This window comes from Apiospora kogelbergensis (genome assembly GCF_038363985.1).
Source record: "Apiospora kogelbergensis strain CBS 113332 chromosome Unknown utg000001l_segment0_segment0, whole genome shotgun sequence".
NCBI lineage: Eukaryota > Fungi > Ascomycota > Sordariomycetes > Amphisphaeriales > Apiosporaceae > Apiospora > Apiospora kogelbergensis.
Window position 1 is genome coordinate 3,651,020 of NW_027117418.1, and position 18,861 is coordinate 3,669,880.

Sequence of the window (18,861 nt, forward strand, 5' to 3'; positions counted from 1 at the left end):
AGAGATGTTGTTACATGCAGGGTATCATTAGCTGCTTAACAAAAGCTGGCCAGACTGAAGGAACAGCTAACAGCCATTCAGCCCAGCCCAGGTAGTCTAAATGGCAATGCCGGTTGTTTTCGTTTCCCTCAGCATTTTCCTGTGGTGATGGATGATACATGCCCTACCAACCTGCTTTTAACCTAGGACCACGATTTTCCAAGGCCCAAGGCCCAAGGCGACTCTACGTGTACGGCCGACCCGATACCTAAAGCGAAGCGCAACCATATTTGCGAACGAAGATTCCATTTAATCACCTTATTAATCCACTTATCCCGCCTAATAGCGTTCTTCATCCCATGGGACCTTAGATCAGCCTGTGACCGATCCATCCATACCTCAGTTGCAGCCTCGATACTCCGTAGGCCCTCCGTCTATACCAGCCGGGCCTCTGGACCCCACGATTCGACTCGACTCGCTGCAGTCACCACCACCACTTCCTCCTCCTCCCGCCTGTTCAATCTGACGTCGCCTCCAAGCCCAGATCTGGTTACCGACGAGCTGCGCCGTCCGGAGGGACCACCGGTGACACATCTATATTCTTTCCGTGCCGCCGCTTGGGACACCGTGCTGTGTTTATGATCGCCAACAGTTTACCTAGTGCGGGGCGACAAGATTGCCAACGCTCAGGTTAGAGCCGAGTGCGCTGCATCAAAACCAACTTCCTGGTACCTATCTGGTAATTGGTCCTTCCTGGAGCTGCCTTTTGCTAGCAACGAGACTCTCTGCGATTCCTAACCCATGCGACGCGGCCGATTGCTACAGAATAGACTTGTTCACGAGCCCGATACACTCGAGTCGATCCTCACCGAAGCACAATTGCGACGAGGCGCCGACCACTATCTTGTCTATTGTGTAAAGGGCCTTTCTTCCCCCGGCGCACCGCTGCGCGGCTTTTGTCCCTGTCTTAGTTGCCGAGCCAAAGCATTCCAAGATAGTCTTGGCTGAAAGAAATGTCTTTCCGAGGAGGAGAACGCCGGTACGGCCATGTGCCCCCGGTCCAGTATCCTGTCGCAAACCAGGCGACTTCAGACCAACCACCACTCCCACCTCGACGGCAGAGTTTCAACAGCGGAGACGACTCGGCTCCATTCAATACAACGGTCGCAACACGCCAAAGCTACCTGCCTCCGGTGAACACGAGAGGGCTGGACGTAGACAATGAGCTCTTCTTAACAAGCCCGACAGGAGCGAGCCGACCTGATTATGGCTCAGCAGCCAACGTGGCCATGTCCGGATATCAACACCAATACGCGGCTCAAACACCACCAACTCCTTCGACCTACAATCCGCAGGCTTTCGTTGGCCGCTCGCAATCTCAGAGCGTTTCATACCATCCTCCCCCAGCAGCATCGGCGACCCAGTACAGACCTCAGAGTGCCACCCCCTACAGCCCGACAACGACCACGCCATCCTACACACCGCAGCCGTATAACCCTGCAGCTTATACAAACACTCCATCCATCGGGTCTCCTCCTCCTCCGCAGAGGCAGTCAACCTATGCTGGGTACGCAAATTATCCCAGCCAGAGCTATGGATCCCCCTCCTCGGCGGTGACTCAATCGCCGTACTGGCAGGCACAGCCAACCTATGCTACACCGGCCTCTGCTGCTCAGGGGACCAGCACGCCGACCTACCAGACTCTATACAACACAACAACTACCAACGCATACGATAGTTCATATTCGCAGTACCCGGCTCAAGCCACTTATGCCAATAGTGCCAGTCCGCCCACAACGGCGCCTTATTCTCCCGGCACCCCGTCGCAACCTCCTTATCCGACCCATTCACAGATTCCTGTCGGGCCTAATTACTCAGCTAGTGACCCCAACTCTTTCTTGAACCGACCTTCGAGGTCAAGTTCTCGAGCTTCACTCCTCCCCTCCCCGCCCATACAGCAAGGACAGACGTCCCCGGGGCTGCAACGACACCCGACAAATGCGCCCCTGCCCAGCCGACCCATGGATGAACTATCCGAGAATGCGGCCTGGGGCGCAAATGGTCATTACTCTCGCCAGGACTCGTCAGACCGTATTACCCAGGAGGACATCATGCAAGACATCGAAGCTGAGCTTAGAGGCAGTCCCTCAACGAGGCATCGACCCAGTCCTATGGATCAGCACAATGGCACAGTTCTTGAAGACGACTTGCGAGAACTCCGCCGCCTGACATCTACGTCGAGTTATCACTCGACGGCGACAACTGTCAATAACACTGACGATGCCTCGGGTGTCAATCGTTATTCCTCCAATGCCTCAACGTTGAATCGAAATCGTTCTTCGAACCCCTACACCATCCAAGAAGGAGGCGGCGAAGATGGAGATGAGAGCGACCCCGAGGCTGCTGCAGGCTTGTTAGCCATGCAGCAAGCCGAGGAGGACGATCGTCGTTTAAGCTCAGGCGTGGCGTTTCCTTACTTTAGCCAGCCTGAAGTTGCACTCCCTCAGCTCCCCAATCTTGCTGAGGAGCCAAGTAGTGACAGCGACTACGCGACCCAAGGCCAAGATATCGGGCTCTATGGCGGCGGCTACGAGGGTCAATTGGCATATGATGATAACCCTCAGGATGACGACTCCGGCTACCCGAATGGCCAGTCTCTTCCGACGCCCCGAATCAACCACGCCTCGCAAAGGAGCCATGAGAGCAACAAGTTTCCCGCTTTTGAACAAGCTGAAACGGACTATGGCGGTACTGGCGGACTACAGGCACCCTCTGCGCACCGCTTGAGCTTTGACGAGGGCGATGAGCGCGTTTCCCTCCACTCGCGGCAGAGCGGCAGTGAGTCGCCATACAAAGAAGACTACCCAGATATGTTTTATCACCCAGGTCTCTCGAATAGGCCATTGCCAGCTATTCCGGCGGGCTCGGATAGCAGCTCACTGCTCTCGGTCCAGTCTCCGAATCGGACTACCCACCAACATGGGTATTCGCTCAGTGTCGATGCTCGCCCTTACTCGGGAACAGATGCACAGTATGGTCAGAATGCTCAGCAGTTGCAAGTCGAACGGTCTATCTCGCTGTCAAGTCACAGCACGTCACCCCAAGTGCAACCTCCGGCTAGGTCTAGGACCGATGCTGAAAACCACAACAGACGACTGAACAACGTGCGGCAACAGCAGCAATTGGCAGCTCAGCAGGGGCTACCGTATGAAGGTTACGACACTGCGACGCCAACCTCTGTCAACTACGATGTTATTACCTTACCGAGCGGTAGACGGAAGAAGTTTGTGCCCGAGAAGTTGACGGTTCTGGATACGCAGACTTGCACCGAGCCGTGGGCTCTTACGGGCATATCAAGTTGGATTCGTGAAGTGGCTGAGGGCGAACCCGATTTGAAGCGGAAGACGGTCGAAGACGGGCTTGTGCGGTTGTTCTGTCTAAAGGTTCCAACAATGAATGTTGCGAGTGCCGAAACACTCAGTGCCAGCGTGGTGGATCGGATGATGGAAGCGGGCATCCTTATTCCGGAAGAAGAGTGGCTCAAGTTTGGCCAGGGTACTCTTACAGGCGTTCTTTGGCAATTGACCGGCGCTGGTTGCTACACGCCCAAGCTCCACGATTACGACACCGAGGAAGAGACGCACATTGTCTCTTCTCGTTGTTACTCGTACCACTGTGGCCGTACGCTGAAGAAGGCCAACTTGGACGACATCTTTTCAGAAGATGCCAAGAAGGTTGACTGGGCAACGTACTACGGGATGACCGCTGAGAGCATTGAAGGCAAACACAAAAAGGAAATCGAGCGACAAAACGTTCTGCACGAGCTCGTCACAGGCGAGGAGGAATATATGGATCAGCTCGACGTGCTTCGCATACTGTATCGCGACCAACTCGTTTCGTCACAGCCACGCATCATCGCGGAGGGCAGAATCGACAAGTTTGTGAATACTGTCTTCGGCAAAGCTGATGGCATCATGCAAGTCAACAGAGAATACCTACTTGCTCAGCTGAAGTACCGACAGAAAGAACAAGGGCCCTGGATTGTGGGGTACAGCGACATCTTCCGGGAATGGATTCGAAAGGCCAGACTGGCGTATGTCGAATACGCGTCTGCTTACCCCTATGCCCAATACCTGATTAGGAAAGAGTCGGATCGGAACTACATGTTCAGACAGTTTCTGGATACGAACCGCTCAAATCCACGCTCGCGAAGACTGGACTGGGTCACGTTCCTGAAGGCCCCAATTACCCGACTGCAAAGATATAACCTTCTGCTTGGCACAAGTCGAAAGAACATGCTGGGCGAAAGCGAAGAGAAAGACAATCTCACTAAAGCCATGGACGAAATCCTTGCTGTAGGTATGGAAATGGACGCCAAGGTTGCTGAAATGCAGAAGAAGGTGGAGATGATTGAGCTAAACGCCATGCTTGTCCTGCGACCCGGCTTCCATGCCGATCTGAACCTGGATCATCTCGGGCGAGAATTGATTTTCCAGGGCGATGTCCAACGCATGGGCTCAAGGGGAGTGCGCTGGGTCGACACGCATGCTCTGCTCTTCGACCATTACCTCATTCTTTCCAAGCGCGTAACAACCAAGGATGGACGCGGTGACCAGAAGTATGATGTTTCTAAAGAGGTAAGCCTTCCCATGACGTCTGCTGGAAGCCTACGGTCGCTAACAGGGTGCAGCCGATTCCCATGCCCTTGCTGTTTCTCGAAAGCAGCCACGATGAGCCCATATCGAAACAAAAGGGCATCGCGACGCCGCTTACCAGGTCGACGAACTCGTCATCAGATATTAAACTTAACAAGGTAGCTTCGAATAACGAACGTCCCGACCTTCATCACTCTGCAACCACTGCATCGATGGGCTCGTCTGCCGCGAGACTTGGGCAGGTGGCAGCTGCGGACGACAAGACTTTGTACCCCTTCAGAATCAAACATTTGGGCCATGACGTGTACACGTTGTATGCCACGTCTGCACAGAGTCGGACAGACTGGTGCGACAAGATCATCGAAGCGAAAACTAGACACGCAAAAGCATTACACGCACAGAATGCTGAGCCGTTCCGGTTGCGAGTCATGGCTGACAGTGCTTTTGCGTATGACGCAGTCTCAGGCATTGGCAAGTACGCTGGCGGGGTTCACATACGGGGCACGCCTCTGGACCGAGCAATACGCGAGCTTGAATTGACATTCGGGCCTGGCCGTGGCCCCCGCCGATCTCGCGGGCCGCGGTCCACTGTGCTACGGGCTTCTGGGCGTATGGCAGCAATAGGGTGGCCATCGGTACCGATGTAGGCGTGTGCGTCACGGAGGCCGGGAACCCAAGGAGCTGGGTAAAGACAGCCTCGATATCCAAGGTGACGCAGATTGCCGTGCTCGAGGAATTCTCCGTCGTTCTGGTCTTGGCCGACCGCAGTCTGATTTCGTATCCGCTGGACGTAATAGCGCCGCCATCCAACTTCCCAGCGCCAGCCAACGACAACACGCGGCGTTCACCGCAGCGACTGGCCAAGGATGTTTCGTTCTTTGCAACGGCCCGTATGAAGGATCGAATGCTGGTCTTCTACAAGAAGAAAGAGGGCCTCCACAGCACGTTCAAGGTGCTTGAGCCGGTCTTCCAGAAGTCGAGCGAAAAGAAGTCGCGCCTGTTTGGTGGCCGTAAGGCCGGTGGCTCTACGGAAACGTTCCGAGACTATGATGATTTCTACCTTCCGACGGAGTGTTATTCGCTAAACATTTTCAACAACTACATCGCCATCTCGACGGCCAAGGGGTTCGAGCTCATGACACTGGACAAGAAAGTGCCCATGAGCATCCCCGACGTCAAGCAGCCGGCCATCGCTAACATCGCCAGCCGGATCCGAGACCAGAGGCCGCTGGGCATGTTCCGGCTGAACGACCAGGAGTACATACTGGCTTTCGAGGACTGTGCCGTGTATATCGACAAGCACGGTGACGTGAGCCGTAGCGTGATTATGGAATACAGTGGAAAGCAGAAGAGGGCTAAGGGCGCCACTATGTTTGGCCAGTACCTGGTCCTGTTCAACGAGGACTACATCGAGGTGCGGAACGCTGAGAATGGCCGGTTACGGCAGATCATCGCGGGCCGCGACGTACGGGTGCTCGACTACGGCGTGCGCGGCCCCACGGGCGGCTTCTACCACACGGCAGCCAACGGATACACGCCGCAAGGGGCGCCCGAGAACGGGGTGGAATCCAAGGGGACAGTGAAGATCTGCATGGCCCACCCCGAGGTGCCGGGTCAACAGATCATACTGGAGATGCTCCTCAACAACGGGCACGCAGAGAAATGAGCAACGATGGTGACGATGATGAAACAGAATACGATGGCTCCTCGTGGCAGGGTTGGTCGACGACGAGGATGAGGCCGGGGACGGAGACGGGGATGAGACTAGCTTCAGGCAGGCCCATCGCGTCATGGAATAATCGAACGAGGTTTTGGTTAGATGGAATGAGTGTAGCAAGTAAGTGAGCGGGTGAGCGGGTGAGCGGGTGGGTGAATGAATACTTCGAATGTCACGATTGTCGGGATGATCAGACGCGATGGTCTTGTTTCTTTTCTTCATGTTTTCCTTTCCGTTCGTCGTGGATATCCGGCCCTACTGGCCACATTCGGGTTTCTGTTGGGCTGCTCCGTGGTAGATAGTCTTGATGAACTGCCAGCACGAGGAGGATATAGAGCTGCCGTAGAGAAGGAAGGAAGGGGGGTTCCTTTCGGGCGTGCAGGGAGTCGTGCTTGGATTCTCACATCTGGGATGTCTCATGGAAAACGACTGCCGAGAGCTTAGTTGCCTCTCTGTCTGCCCGTATACTACCACTTACCAAGTATGATGTAAACAAGGCTCGGTTTGTAACAGAAGATGTCGTTCGTGCCTTCGCCGTCCCGTTAGTTCGTTGGTAAGTAAGTGAGTGAGTGAGTAAGTGAATAAGCAAGCACATGTAACGAATGTAGTCGACCCCAACGCCGACGCCAACGACAACCCCACCCCCACACAAGACAAGACCTGATCCACCGTCCATTCCATCTTCAGCCCTGTCGTCTCCCATTCCACCCAACATTCTGCGTCGTCATTTGTGTAGAGCCTCAGCCAGCCATGGCGAACCTCTGGTCTTCACTGTTGCACCTCCTCCCTCTCGCAACCCCACTCTCGCTGTCTACGACCACGGCAATAACCCATCCCTCCCCTGGCTTCCCCATGGTGATAAACACCTGGGGCGGTCCCTTTACAGTAGCCACCGACGCTGCCTATGAATCCCTGAACGCGTCTGCCTTCCTTTCTCCTTTGGGCGACAACAACAGCAGCAGGTTGGCACCAAAGACAGCGGCCCTCGATGCCGTGCAGTTGGGTTGCGCCACGTGTGAAGCCGCGCAGTGCGACGGCAGCGTGGGCTTCGGGGGCTCGCCCGACGAGCAGTGCGAGACGACGCTGGACGCGCTGCTGATGGACGGCGCCACGCTCAACACGGGCGCCGTGGCCGCCCTGCGGCGGGTGCGCGATGCCGTTGGGGTTGCGCGCGCCGTCCTGGACCACACGTCGCACAGCCTGCTGGCGGGCGACCAAGCCACGGCCTTCGCCGTCCAGAACGGTTTCGTCGAGGAGGAGATTGGCACCGTCGACTCCGCGCGGAGCTGCCGGGAGTGGCGCGACGGCGGCCGGTGCCAGCCCAACTACCGACTCGACGTGACGCCGGATCCCAAGACGGCGTGTGGGCCGTACGCGCCCACGGAGCAGGCGAAAACAAGCTCTTCAGTCGAGGATAACAACAAGAAGAAGAGGTACCAGGTCGGCCACGACACCATCTCCATGATCGCCCTCGACGGCGCCGGCGGCATGGCCGCGGGCACGTCGACCAACGGCGCGTCGCACAAGGTTCCCGGGCGCGTCGGAGACGGGCCCATCGCAGGCAGCGGGTCGTACGCGGACGGCGAGGTGGGCGGGTGCGGCGCGACGGGCGACGGCGACGTCATGATGCGGTTCCTGCCCTGCTACCAGGCCGTCGAGAGCATGCGGCGGGGGCTCACCCCGGGCGAGGCGGCCGCCGACGCTGTGCGCCGCATGACGCGCCGCTACCCCGACCTGGCCGCCGGGCTCGTCGTCGTCAACACCAAGGGCGAGCACGCCGGGGCTGCCGCGGGCTGGACATTCACCTACGCCTTTCGGGGCGGCGGCATGGGAGCTACGCGGGTCGTTACAGTGCCGCCTATCAACGGCGCCGAGGATCATGGTGTAGAAATCTGAACGCTTTCCAGGGGAAGTGCAAGCTGGTTGCTTCCAATGGTAGGCATAAATTCTCGTCCGGGCAGTATTCTTCGAATGACTCCACCATTTTACTGTTCACACGTCCTATACTCAAATGCATATGTGTGTGCTTGAAGAGGGGGTAGGGAACAGTATCACGTCAACTGACGAATTAGGCGACGTTTAAAGCATTTCGCTGACCAAACAAATATCATCATTGAACTATCCTTTCGTCTCCAGTGTCAAAAAAAGTCTGACCCCCCGGTAGACCGCGAACGAAAGAGTCAGTGCCGTACAGAACATCTTCGCCGGGATCCCCCTTCTCCGCTGATGTATTGTGTGGTGACCCGTGGCTCATTATGAACACCATATATGTATTGTACATTAGCTTTTATGAATTGCATGCCTCCGACGGCGACAACGTCGAGAATGCCTAATTCCCAGCCCCGTGAAGAGAAGTGTATATGCACATGGGAAAAAGAATTGAAAGAGAAGAAAAGAGTAAAATAGGAGAAAAAGGGGCCCCCGGAAACTCCACAACACGAATAAACGAAGCCATCGGCGGTCATACGTTCATCTTCTTCAGGGATATCTGCTCGAATCAATAGAGAATCTCGCTTGTACATGCCGCGTCAATCGATCCCAAAGACCAAAAAAACCGAATGTTGTCGTAAAATGTTGTCGGGAATCAAAAAGCAAAAACCTCGCCGTCGATATAGAGGGCATCAAGTATCGTCATGATTGCTGCAACGTATCAAACAGCATGCAGGTGTCGTGCATCGTATACGTACAAGCTCGTCGTCTTGCACCCATGGCCTCGCATCGACTTGTACAAAAGCCAAGTTGATATCGCAATCTTGAAATCTTATTAAAAAAATGGAAACCGCCTCTCCCCGAACCGTCGTCGTTCAAAATGTGTTCATCTTAGGAGGCGTGCTTGGTGCCGTTGGTGCCTTCCTGCTCTTCGGTATCAAGACGCTTGCGCCAGTCAGCCAGACTGGCGCTCAGGCCGAGGCCGACTTCATCGCTCTTCTTGGCAGGCGCCGTTTCGAAGTCGAATGCGTTGGACAATCGATAATTCTCGTTGGTCGCCTCCCATTTGGACCGCAGCTGGTCAAGCTCATCGGCCAGGTTGTCAAGAGCTGCGCTGTTTCTGGCATCTCCAAGTCCACCGTACAAGCTCTCAGCCTCTGAGCTCTCCTGGCGAGAATGGCCCAATCCGTTCAGATTTGGTGTATCCATGGGAACCTGTCGGCTTCGGCGTCGGTAGTTGTCCACCGAGTTCTCGACTTGGTCCAACAGTAGTCCGACCTTGTGCTCGGCATCCAGTGCACGCTTCTCGAGCTGCGCATAATCCTGCTGCATCTGCTCGAGATCCTTCTCCTTGCTCGTCAATCGTTCAACACTCTCTGCAGACGTCTTCTTGGCCTTGTCGCGTTCCTGCCGGGTGCCCTCAAGCTCCCTGCGGACTTCGCTAAGTTGCTTCTCCAGCTGAATCGATGACTGCCTGACTTGATCTTCCAGGCTTTGGATCTTGGCCTCCAGAGCCGCACGCTGTGGCTCCCAGTCGCCCGAACCTGCGTTCGTATTGCCTGCCATTGCCCTTTCCTCCAGCTCGATATTCTCCGTCTTGAGGCGAGCATTATCAGTCTTAAATTTCGAGAGTTCCTCCTTCATACGCTTCAGCATCTTCTCGGTACCCTTCACATAGTGGACCGCAGACTGGTAATCACTCTCGAGTTGCTGAACTCTTTCGCGGTACGCTGTTTCAGCTTGTTGCGACTGAATCTCGAAATTTTGCTTGGTCTCCTCGTGGGCAGCCTTGGCCTCGGCCAATTGTTGTTCTAGGTCGCTGTTCGTCGGCGAGGCGTTTCTCGAGCCAAAGTTCCGTGCTCGAGTTACACCGGTAGGGCTGAGACCTCTCTCGGCAAGGATGTCCTTGAGGGTGCTATATTGTACCGTCATTGCGTTTGTCTCGAGCTGCTGGTTGGCCAGCTGGTGCTTGAGGTCAGAGTTGAGAGCTTGCAAGGACTGTGTGTCCTTCATAGCGGCTTGAAGCTGTCTCCGAATGGTAACGCCTTCCCTGCTGGACTGCTCCTGGTAAGCCTCTAGACCGGCAATGCGCTCCTCAGCAGTACGAAGCTTGTCGGAAGCGGTGTTGGCTTCTTGCTGGTACTTCCGAACCAGATTATTGGCAGCATTGACCTGCCCTTGGAGGGCAACAATGCGATCCGAGTCTGCTTGCTTTGATTTTGCACCGTCTTGCGAGACCTTGTCCAACCCAGAAATGACAGCTTGACGATGCACTTTGGCCTCCGCCGCATGGCGCTCCGCCAGCTCTTCAGCGTCACGTAGACGCTGAGTCATGCCCACAAGCTCGGCTGTGCTGGCTTCGTGCTCAGCCTTGAGGGTCGTGAGTTTCGTCTCAAGATCTTGCCGGTTTGCGCGCTCTTCTTCAAGCTTGCTCTCGAAGTGGTTCCTCATGTCGGCGGACGCTGCGAGTGCCTCGCGCAACGAGTCGAGTGTGTTTCCGCCCTCTCTATCGCTACTGGGTGCGTCTTCGTACTTAGTCTGTAAGTCACTATGTTCAACGCGCAGCATTTGCATGGCTGCGACAGCCTCGGCTGCCGCAGTGGCTTGTTCTCGCGCCTCGTGTTGAGAATCGTGCAATTCAGCCCTGAGACTTTCCAATTCAAGCGACGTTTGCTGCTTGTATGTCTCAAGATCTGCCATACGTTTTTGCGCCGCGCCTGCAGTCTCATCAGCAAGCTGACGAGCTCGCTTTTCAGCATCGAGATCCGAGTTGATTCGTTCAAGCTGATTCTGCAGTCCCTTCTGGAGGTCTAAAGCTGCAGCAAACTTCCGGCTAATTTCAGCAGTCCGATCACGGGAATCCACGTCTCGTTCTTGGTCCAGCTGAGGTGTGCTAGCCGTGCTGCCCGTTTGAGCAGCCATTTTTGCTTTCGCATAGACCGCTTCTTGTATAGCGGCATCTCGCTGTCGCTCGGCCTCGGCAATCTGCTTGGCAGCGAGGATGGCTTGTTTGTCGACTGAGTTCTGGACATTGGCAAGTTCCTGCTTCATCGCCAAGAGCGCCTCTATCAACGGACGATCCTCCTCATCAAAGGTCTCAGCGCCACGTTTCTCCAAAGTGGGACTCATTGGCGTATTCGGGACGTAGCCGGACTTTCGGGCAAGCTCAAGCTCAGAGGCATACCAGGCATTACGGTTTCTCGTTGTGTCAAGCTCCTTGAGCAGGGCGACCGTCTGGGAATTCCTGCCGGAAGAGCCTCTTCTACTTAATGGGTTGCTTGGCTGACGTGTTGGCGGCGGGGGTGAAGCTGGCCTTGGTGCGGATGCGGGTGGCTGGGACTGTGCCGCGACATTCCTCATGGTGGATTCAGTGCTGCTGTCTACTGAGCCCTGACCACGTGTTTGGCGAGTACTACCCGACCTGGCTCTAGCAGGCTCGGTGACTGCGGTGCCGGGTTTCGGGGCCGGGCGGTTTGGCTGTTGATTTGGAGTTCGTCGGCCATTCGCGGACACTGGGCTCTCCTCTGGGATGACTTCACGTGCTATAGGCGATCCCGTCTGGCTGCTTGGCGACCCGGCCGCAGCCCTTATTGTCTCGCGCTCGATGCGTTCGATAGAAGCATTTCTCGCACGACCTCCCGACGGCGTCGTGTTAACAGTAGGCCGAGGAGGTTGGCCTTGTGGGGGTGGACCTTGGGGAGGCCCACGGTCTGCAGCCCTCGGCAGTTTCGAAGCGGCATTGGCTGCTGCCGCTGCCGCCGCAGGTCCCATTGGTTGCGGTCCATTGGGGCCTTTGGATGTTGGGCTTCCAGGGCCGTTCTCTCGCGCGCGTCTTTCGATAGAAACCTCGCGCGATGTCGGGAGTCGTGCAACAGCCTGGGGTGTCTCGCTGCCGCTGGGCCGTCGCGCTTGCTGCATCTTCTGCGTGTTAGACTGAATCTGCGCGTCGTTCGGGTAGCGGATTTTGGTTGTATCGAGCACGTAGATGAAACTGAGGTCGTTCACAGTGGTCATCGTTGAACTTGGCTCGCCTCCAACGACAACAATGCCCTTACCGACAGTTGTCATGCTATGGCCTGATCGGGGCGAAGGCGAAGGACCCATGTTTTGGAATGTGTACCATCTACGCGACGCAATGCGGAAAGCCGCCAGGTCGCCCAAATCAGCGCCTTCCTCGGTGCGCCCTCCAAAGACGTACATAACGTCGTCAACTAAAGCAGCCGCGTGGCCTTCGCGGGGAACAGGGATATACCCAATGCAGTCCAATTGAGACCACTGGTTGATTGCAGGATCGTAGCACCAGACGTCGTTGAACCATTGGAACCCATTTGTGCCACCAAACAGATACAGCTTGTCATTGTAAGTCACCATTGAGTGATTGGTCCTGGCAGGCGGAACCTTGCCTTTGGTTGGTGCCGTATCCGTATTCTCAATGAGTACCTCCCACTTGTTGTTGGGGGCCTGTAGCTGATTCAAGTCAAATGCGGCAAGATCGTTCATAAAGTAGCCCTCGACCTGGCCACCGAAAATGTAGATCTTTGATCCAAGGATATTCAGTGAGTGGCCGTAACGACCAGTAGGCCTGGGCCCCGCTGGCAAGGCCCTAGACCATTGCCTCGTAGCTGTTGGATATTGTTAGTCCAAATTCTGTCAAACTTTCAGGCTCGAGGAATGTAAATAGCCCATGGGAACCTACAGGTATTGAGGAGATAGAGAGTTTCATCCAGTAGGTCGGTTTCGTCGATCTTGGTGTCTCCGCCGTACACGATGAATGCATTTCCGACAAGAAGAGACGCATGTCCCACTCGAGGACCAGGGCCCTCTGCCGTTGTCGCCAGAGGGTAGCATGACAGACTGCCCCCAGCCTCTATCAACCACAGATCACCCTTGACGGTAGAACTGTTGATCAGGCCGCCCATCACGTAGATGTCGCCTTCCTTCGAAGACACGGAGTTGACAGCAGCGCCATATCGTGGGAAAGGGCTCGGTATCGAAGAAGTGAAGTTCATCCGCCGTTGGGACCAGGGGTACAACGATGAATTATTGTTAGGCGACGATGGCGAATTGCGGAACTGCAAGAGTTAGTCTGCGGGTCGTAGGTCAAAGGGCACCATCAGTTAAGGGGACTTTACAGGTAGATCATTGCTGGATTGTTGCGACGAAGGCGGCGATTGCTGCTGCTGCTGCTGCTGCTGCTGTTCTGCAGCAGCACGGCGAGCAGCATACTTCTCAGGATCCTGCAATGGACTGGCGTCGTTGTCGATCGAATTCAAGCTCCCAGTCGGGGTGGATCGCGCAGCCTTGTCGTCTCTGGCTACACGGCCTGCGGCGCTTTGCAGCGAAGAGGCTGAAGACGGCCCATCTCGACTCTGAGGCGCTCTGTCCTGACTCTTCTTGGATTTGAATAGAAACGCCATGGCGAGTCAGAGGCAGTGCCTCCCAAGGCAACCGTTGACCTAGTGTAATCGACCGACCGGTAGGCTGTCAGATATAGGAGGATTTGGGATAATTGCGACAGGAGGCAGGTCGAGGAGAATTCGGAAGGCCCGAGTAATTGAAGTACGGGGGTGGATTTCGGGGTCGCAGAGGCTCAGTCGGATGCCCAGAATGAATCGAACGTCCTACGACTCGAGGCCAACTTGATGATGGGCGCAAGAAACAAAGAAAAGATGCGATGAGGAGGTTGAACCGTCGTCGCGAGGTGGGTCGGGTATCGAGATGGCTGGGAATTTCATTGAGGTTGGCTCATCAGTCGGCCCTGGCCCCCCATAAAAAAAAGCGATGGAACAACAGGAGACACGCAGAGAGAAAGAGAGACGAGGGATGCTAGCAATGTCGGACAGTGGTGCTTTTTGGGGGTTTACTTGAAAAAGTAGTCGGGGTGGGTGGGTAGGTGATGAAGATGGCGAGCAAGGCGTCCTTTAGTCGTCGTTTGGCCGAAACAGGGTGTTGCAAGGTTGGTCACTTTGTATGTATCAATCAACTCGTTACCTGTACCTGCGGGCAAGCAGCAATGGCGGTCACTCTGTTTTTTTTTCTCTCTCTCCTCGGCCAACACTCTTTCCCTTGGTATATCCGTACGTGTTCCAGAAAGAAAGACCAGACGAAGCAAAAGGATAAGAAAAGATGACAGTTCGCTACGGGTCGGCAGAGGAAGGAGGCCACTCGAACAAGTAAAAGTAGATTTCAGCGTCAAACCTACCCAGGCCAGCGGTTAGTAGGGGTGACAGTGACTTGGGTTGGTGGTAGCTCTGAGTGGCAGGACAGGATGTGGATGATTTGCGATTGCGTCGCGGCAGCAGGACCGGGTCGAAACGGCGAGGTCTAGTGTCCTCCTCCCAATATCCTGTCCGCCTGCGCCTGTCCTGCGTACAATTCACTGTAATTCCGGGAGGAACAGGTATGAACATGGACGTGCACGGTATGATGTGGGTAATTGCCGACACCCCATAACACTCAAAATGGATCATATACACCACCACCACCACCACCGTCACCCTGGAACTAATCACTAACTGCCTAGTCAAATTTCTTCTTTTCTTCTTTTCTCTTGCGACGGCGAACGGGCCTTCTGGTCATGACGATCTGCGGCTGTCTGGTGCAGTTGTTGGGTTTTCCAGAAGAACCGCAGCCCGAGCAGGATATCACCGAACGGGGGTGGAGAGAGAGAAAACTCGGGATGGAGAGATCCCAGGATGCTGACATGATGTAATTTTACCTTACCTGCTTGTCGCTGTTGGGCGGTGCTGCCGTTACCATTACACACATCTATGTGCATTTCGTGTATTGACGTAGGCTGAGGTCTTTCGTCCCTCTTCCTCTTGGGGTGTGCACTTGCCCCCATAAATGAGTTCAGGCAGAGAACGCTCTGGACGGTAAACAGGCAGGCCGGGAGATGAGCAGATGAGGTGAGGCTTGACAGCTCGCGATCTTCATCTTCCAGTCAATCACCACCAACGTGGAGATGGGAAATCCTAGTGAGGAAGGTTCACCCCTACGCCTCAAGGGCAGGGCGCCAAGTGGCTTTCAGGGGTTCTTCCCTTAGGACGCATTAGTCCTGTAGGGCACCCTGGTCGGCTAATAAAGGGAAGGAAGACCAGTTCAGGCACGTTCAAGTACCTACTAGTACACACGCACACGTCCAGACGTTCAGGGAGCGAGCTCAGGCCAGCAAGAGGGTGGAGCGGAGGCCAAATGGGGCTGCAACTCTGTGATGCACAACACCACTGCCACTGACCAGAAGCACTGACTGCCGGCGACCAGCCAACCAGCATGTGTGGTGGTGTGCGTGTGTTCCTATTGACCCCCCTTCATCAAATCCATCCTCCATCCAAGCAAGTACTATTACGGGAAAGTGGGGTTATCTGTCGGCCTTACGTTGGATTGGACACATCTCTACCACATCTATCTGGCTATTGTATTCCGAGTACATATGTAGGTGCGTAAAGGGGGTGGGTGATAAGTCGAATGTATGGCTGCTAGAATTTTGCTATACTTAACGTTTCTCTCTCTCTCTCTCTCTCTCTCTCTCTCTCTATATATGAAGCATACATAGTCGCTCCAAAGTCTGGTCGGCAAGTGAGATAGTCAGACACCGCACCAGATGCGCATGTCTTTGTTGCTCGCTCGGTTGCGTTCTTAGTGGAGACACGTGTACGCCGCAATGTACAGGTAGAAAGCATCTGCCGACTACGTCTACATGCATACATGCACGCCTGCTGCAGGCAGTCGACGATACATGGCAACGGCAACAACTGCTGCTGCGCGGAGTCGGCTAATGGCAAATGGCGGTTGCCAAAAGGTCGCTTGCGGCTAACGATTGACTTCGGCAGCTTCGTGACGAGAAAGCTAATCGAACATGTGTGAAACCAGATGTCTGCCAGAAAAGGTTGGCAAAATTGGAGCTTGCAGCTTGCGAAACCATCTGCGATTGCTTGCTTTGGTTGCTTTGACCTGTGATTTCTTGAGGAGCGCGCAAAACCCGACACACATACATACATGCGAAGAAGAACGAACCTTGTGCAGGTCTACAGATGTCAACTGTTTCTGCCAGCTCATGTGTGTGTGTGTGGGTGTGGATGTGGGTGTCAGGGGAAAGAAATCCTGCAAGCCCCCTAAACTACATAGCGCGACGACTCCTATCTCATAAGCATGCTAAAATCTGCTAGGTAGGTAAGCAATATGCAGGAACACAACAGAACCGATGGGATTTGTCTCGCTTGGGATGGGACCCAACATGGGATTTTGTCCACTACTGATGGCTTGTACATATACGGATGCACCAATACTCGGCTCGTTGGAAGGTCGCACGATTGTTCGTACACGTATGTACACGCGCCAGCCAACCCAGCAGCCATCAGCTCATGACGCCGTTCTTCATGGCTGCCCGGGAAGGCAGAGAAGAGAGCGTTGTTGTTGCGCCCATCGGCTCGTTTCAAAAAGTCCACCCTCCGAGTCCTTCCCCGCCAATCAACACAATCTGAGCCCAAGAGCCTTGCTTAGACCTTCTCGTATTATTTCATCTTCCCGGGCTTCTGGTCCGGTTCCTCCTGCTGCGGAGCCGCTATCCCAAGCCATGTAAATTTCCATACATATATCTCCACATCCGACTTGTTCGTCTCGGTACATAAGGCTTCCCAGGAGGCCTATATCAAAGGCTGGTTGATGTGCTATATACACAAGCACAAGAGATCTTGATACCCAGCACATCAGACTTTTCTTTCATGATGCACTAGCACTTGCGGGGTTCTAAGACAGCAATAACCTAGTTTGGCCATCCGAGCAGAACCCGAGTACATGATTTGGCTCGGTCCGCGCTTATGATACGATATGGCGCAGGACGTTGACGAAGCCTCACCGGCGAACAATTCTACTTCCTCCAAGAGGTCTCTTCCATGCCGGTGCACATGCAAGCCATAACCTTCACGTGCTACGTCTCTATTAGGAAACTGACAAGTGACGATCGCCTGCCCTAGACTCATCTACTTGGTATGCAGGAATATGCTCATTGTCCTCAAGATATATCATATTTCTCTATTGGGTGTTCTGATATCGAGTCTCCTATGCTTGCATGGGCCCCCATGAGCTATCTAGTCCAGCCAGAGTATGGGGCAACTACCATCCCCCTCCTCAAGAGGGATCGTAGATAATCGGTACCATCCGTGCTGTTTGGTAAAAGAAGCCGAACAACTTAACTTCATACTTCAGCTGCGCTCAGATTTGGCGCCGACGCAATGCCGCTCCACTTTCTGCACATTGCCCTCCATGCTATCCGTGATGTACAGAGACTTGTTTCCAGGTCCATCAAAGCAACAGTTGGTCGAGTTGATGGCATCCGTCCCGCTCACGATCCAAGCCTGTGGGATGCCGCTCGCGTCCACCACGTAGATGGATCCCATACTCAGGTAGCAGACGAACAAGTTGACAAACTGACAGACCCTGCCTTACTCCTTCCGCCGGGCGAAAGCCGGTAAACCATTCCTGTTTGCCAAGTGATTTGGGAACGGGAGAATGCCAGAAGGAAACGAAACGAACAGATCGGACGAAATAGCGTTGCGGGGTCCCCCGCCTCTTAATCGGTCATTGCCCGGTCTCCAAACACAGAATCTCCAGTCCAGGTCAAGTCCAGCCAAGTCAGGCTCCACAAAGACAGCCCGGGCGGGGTCCGACTGTTAGGTATCGCTCAGGATCCGGGTGAAGCACGATATTTGTATTCTCATTCGGTAGTCGCCTTGTGTGCTTGTGAATTACCCCCCCCCAAGGCACTTCTCTGACGCTGCTGTCGCACTTGTCGTTTCGCTCTAAGCTGCTGCTGCCGCCCAGCAGGCAACATGTGTAAGCAGCTCACAAGTTCAGGATGCCGGAGGAAGGCAGCAAGCACGCTCTCTTGCCCGCATGCCAGCGTTGCAAGCTGAGAAAGATCAAATGCGATCGCCAGGCCCCAAAATGTTCTGGCTGTACCAAGTCCAAGGCTGCCTGCATCATTGTTGACCCAGTCACCTCGGAGCGATACCCCCGGGAATTCATCCATCGACTCGAGGTGCGCGAGCAAGAACTGCAAGCCAAGGTCGCTTCTGTTACCGCTGCCACGGTAACTCCAGTTTCCGAAGATGGCAATAGGGGTGAGGCCGCCGAGTCGCTTCCGACTGCCGACGACGCCGATGGGCGGACGGCCAGCAACCAAACTTTGGATTCCCCGGCTGCATCTCGTGGCTTCGTTGGCGATGGAAGTGGGCTGAGGTAAGCGAGGAGCCCGTGGCGAGAGACGGAATGCACTAATACCGCCTTCTCTAGTTTCCTCCGCTTCATTTTTCAGGACTCACGATGGCGCGTATACGAGCCCCAAATAATGCAGCTTCTGGCTGAGAGACCTCAAATACCGGAACTAAAGATTTCTCGAAACCCCCAACCTACGCTTGATGAGGCTACCGCACTCCTGGATAACTAGTAAGCATACCCGTATCACATCGTCACGTCACTGGGGGTTCGGATTGATCTGATGTATGGTCGGATCAAGCTTTGCGCGGTTTCATATCCACCATACTTTTCTCCTCCGCCAAGATGTGCTGGGTATTTTCAACC

General features: G+C 54.8%; 5 protein-coding genes across 5 annotated transcripts; 3 read left to right on the forward strand and 2 right to left on the reverse strand.

Annotated features, from left to right (window-relative positions):
• Nucleotides 1–992: 992 nt before the first annotated feature.
• PG998_001152 (Rho1 guanine nucleotide exchange factor 3) lies at nucleotides 993–6,300 on the forward strand (the record flags this gene model as incomplete). The annotated part of the gene is made up of 3 exons (XM_066867970.1): nucleotides 993–4,616; nucleotides 4,670–5,217; nucleotides 5,259–6,300. The coding sequence occupies 3 exons, from the start codon at nucleotides 993–995 to the stop codon at nucleotides 6,298–6,300; spliced, it is 5,214 nt and encodes a 1,737-aa protein (XP_066736385.1).
• An 801-nt stretch (nucleotides 6,301–7,101) lies between these two features.
• PG998_001153 (asparaginase-domain-containing protein) lies at nucleotides 7,102–8,247 on the forward strand (the record flags this gene model as incomplete). The annotated part of the gene is made up of 1 exon (XM_066867971.1): nucleotides 7,102–8,247. The coding sequence occupies one exon, from the start codon at nucleotides 7,102–7,104 to the stop codon at nucleotides 8,245–8,247; it is 1,146 nt and encodes a 381-aa protein (XP_066736386.1).
• Nucleotides 8,248–9,171: 924 nt separating this feature from the next.
• On the reverse strand, nucleotides 9,172–13,697 carry PG998_001154 (Kelch domain-containing protein; the record flags this gene model as incomplete). Its single annotated transcript, XM_066867972.1, has 3 exons — nucleotides 9,172–12,902; nucleotides 12,977–13,352; nucleotides 13,413–13,697. The coding sequence occupies 3 exons, from the start codon at nucleotides 13,695–13,697 to the stop codon at nucleotides 9,172–9,174; spliced, it is 4,392 nt and encodes a 1,463-aa protein (XP_066736387.1).
• A 3,786-nt stretch (nucleotides 13,698–17,483) lies between these two features.
• Nucleotides 17,484–17,678, reverse strand: PG998_001155 (uncharacterized protein; the record flags this gene model as incomplete). Its single annotated transcript, XM_066867973.1, has 1 exon — nucleotides 17,484–17,678. The coding sequence occupies one exon, from the start codon at nucleotides 17,676–17,678 to the stop codon at nucleotides 17,484–17,486; it is 195 nt and encodes a 64-aa protein (XP_066736388.1).
• A 458-nt stretch (nucleotides 17,679–18,136) lies between these two features.
• Nucleotides 18,137–18,727, forward strand: PG998_001156 (fungal specific transcription factor; the record flags this gene model as incomplete). Its single annotated transcript, XM_066867974.1, has 2 exons — nucleotides 18,137–18,519; nucleotides 18,574–18,727. 2 exons carry the CDS (start codon nucleotides 18,137–18,139, stop codon nucleotides 18,725–18,727), a joined length of 537 nt encoding a protein of 178 aa, XP_066736389.1.
• Between the last annotated feature and the right edge of the window lie 134 nt (nucleotides 18,728–18,861).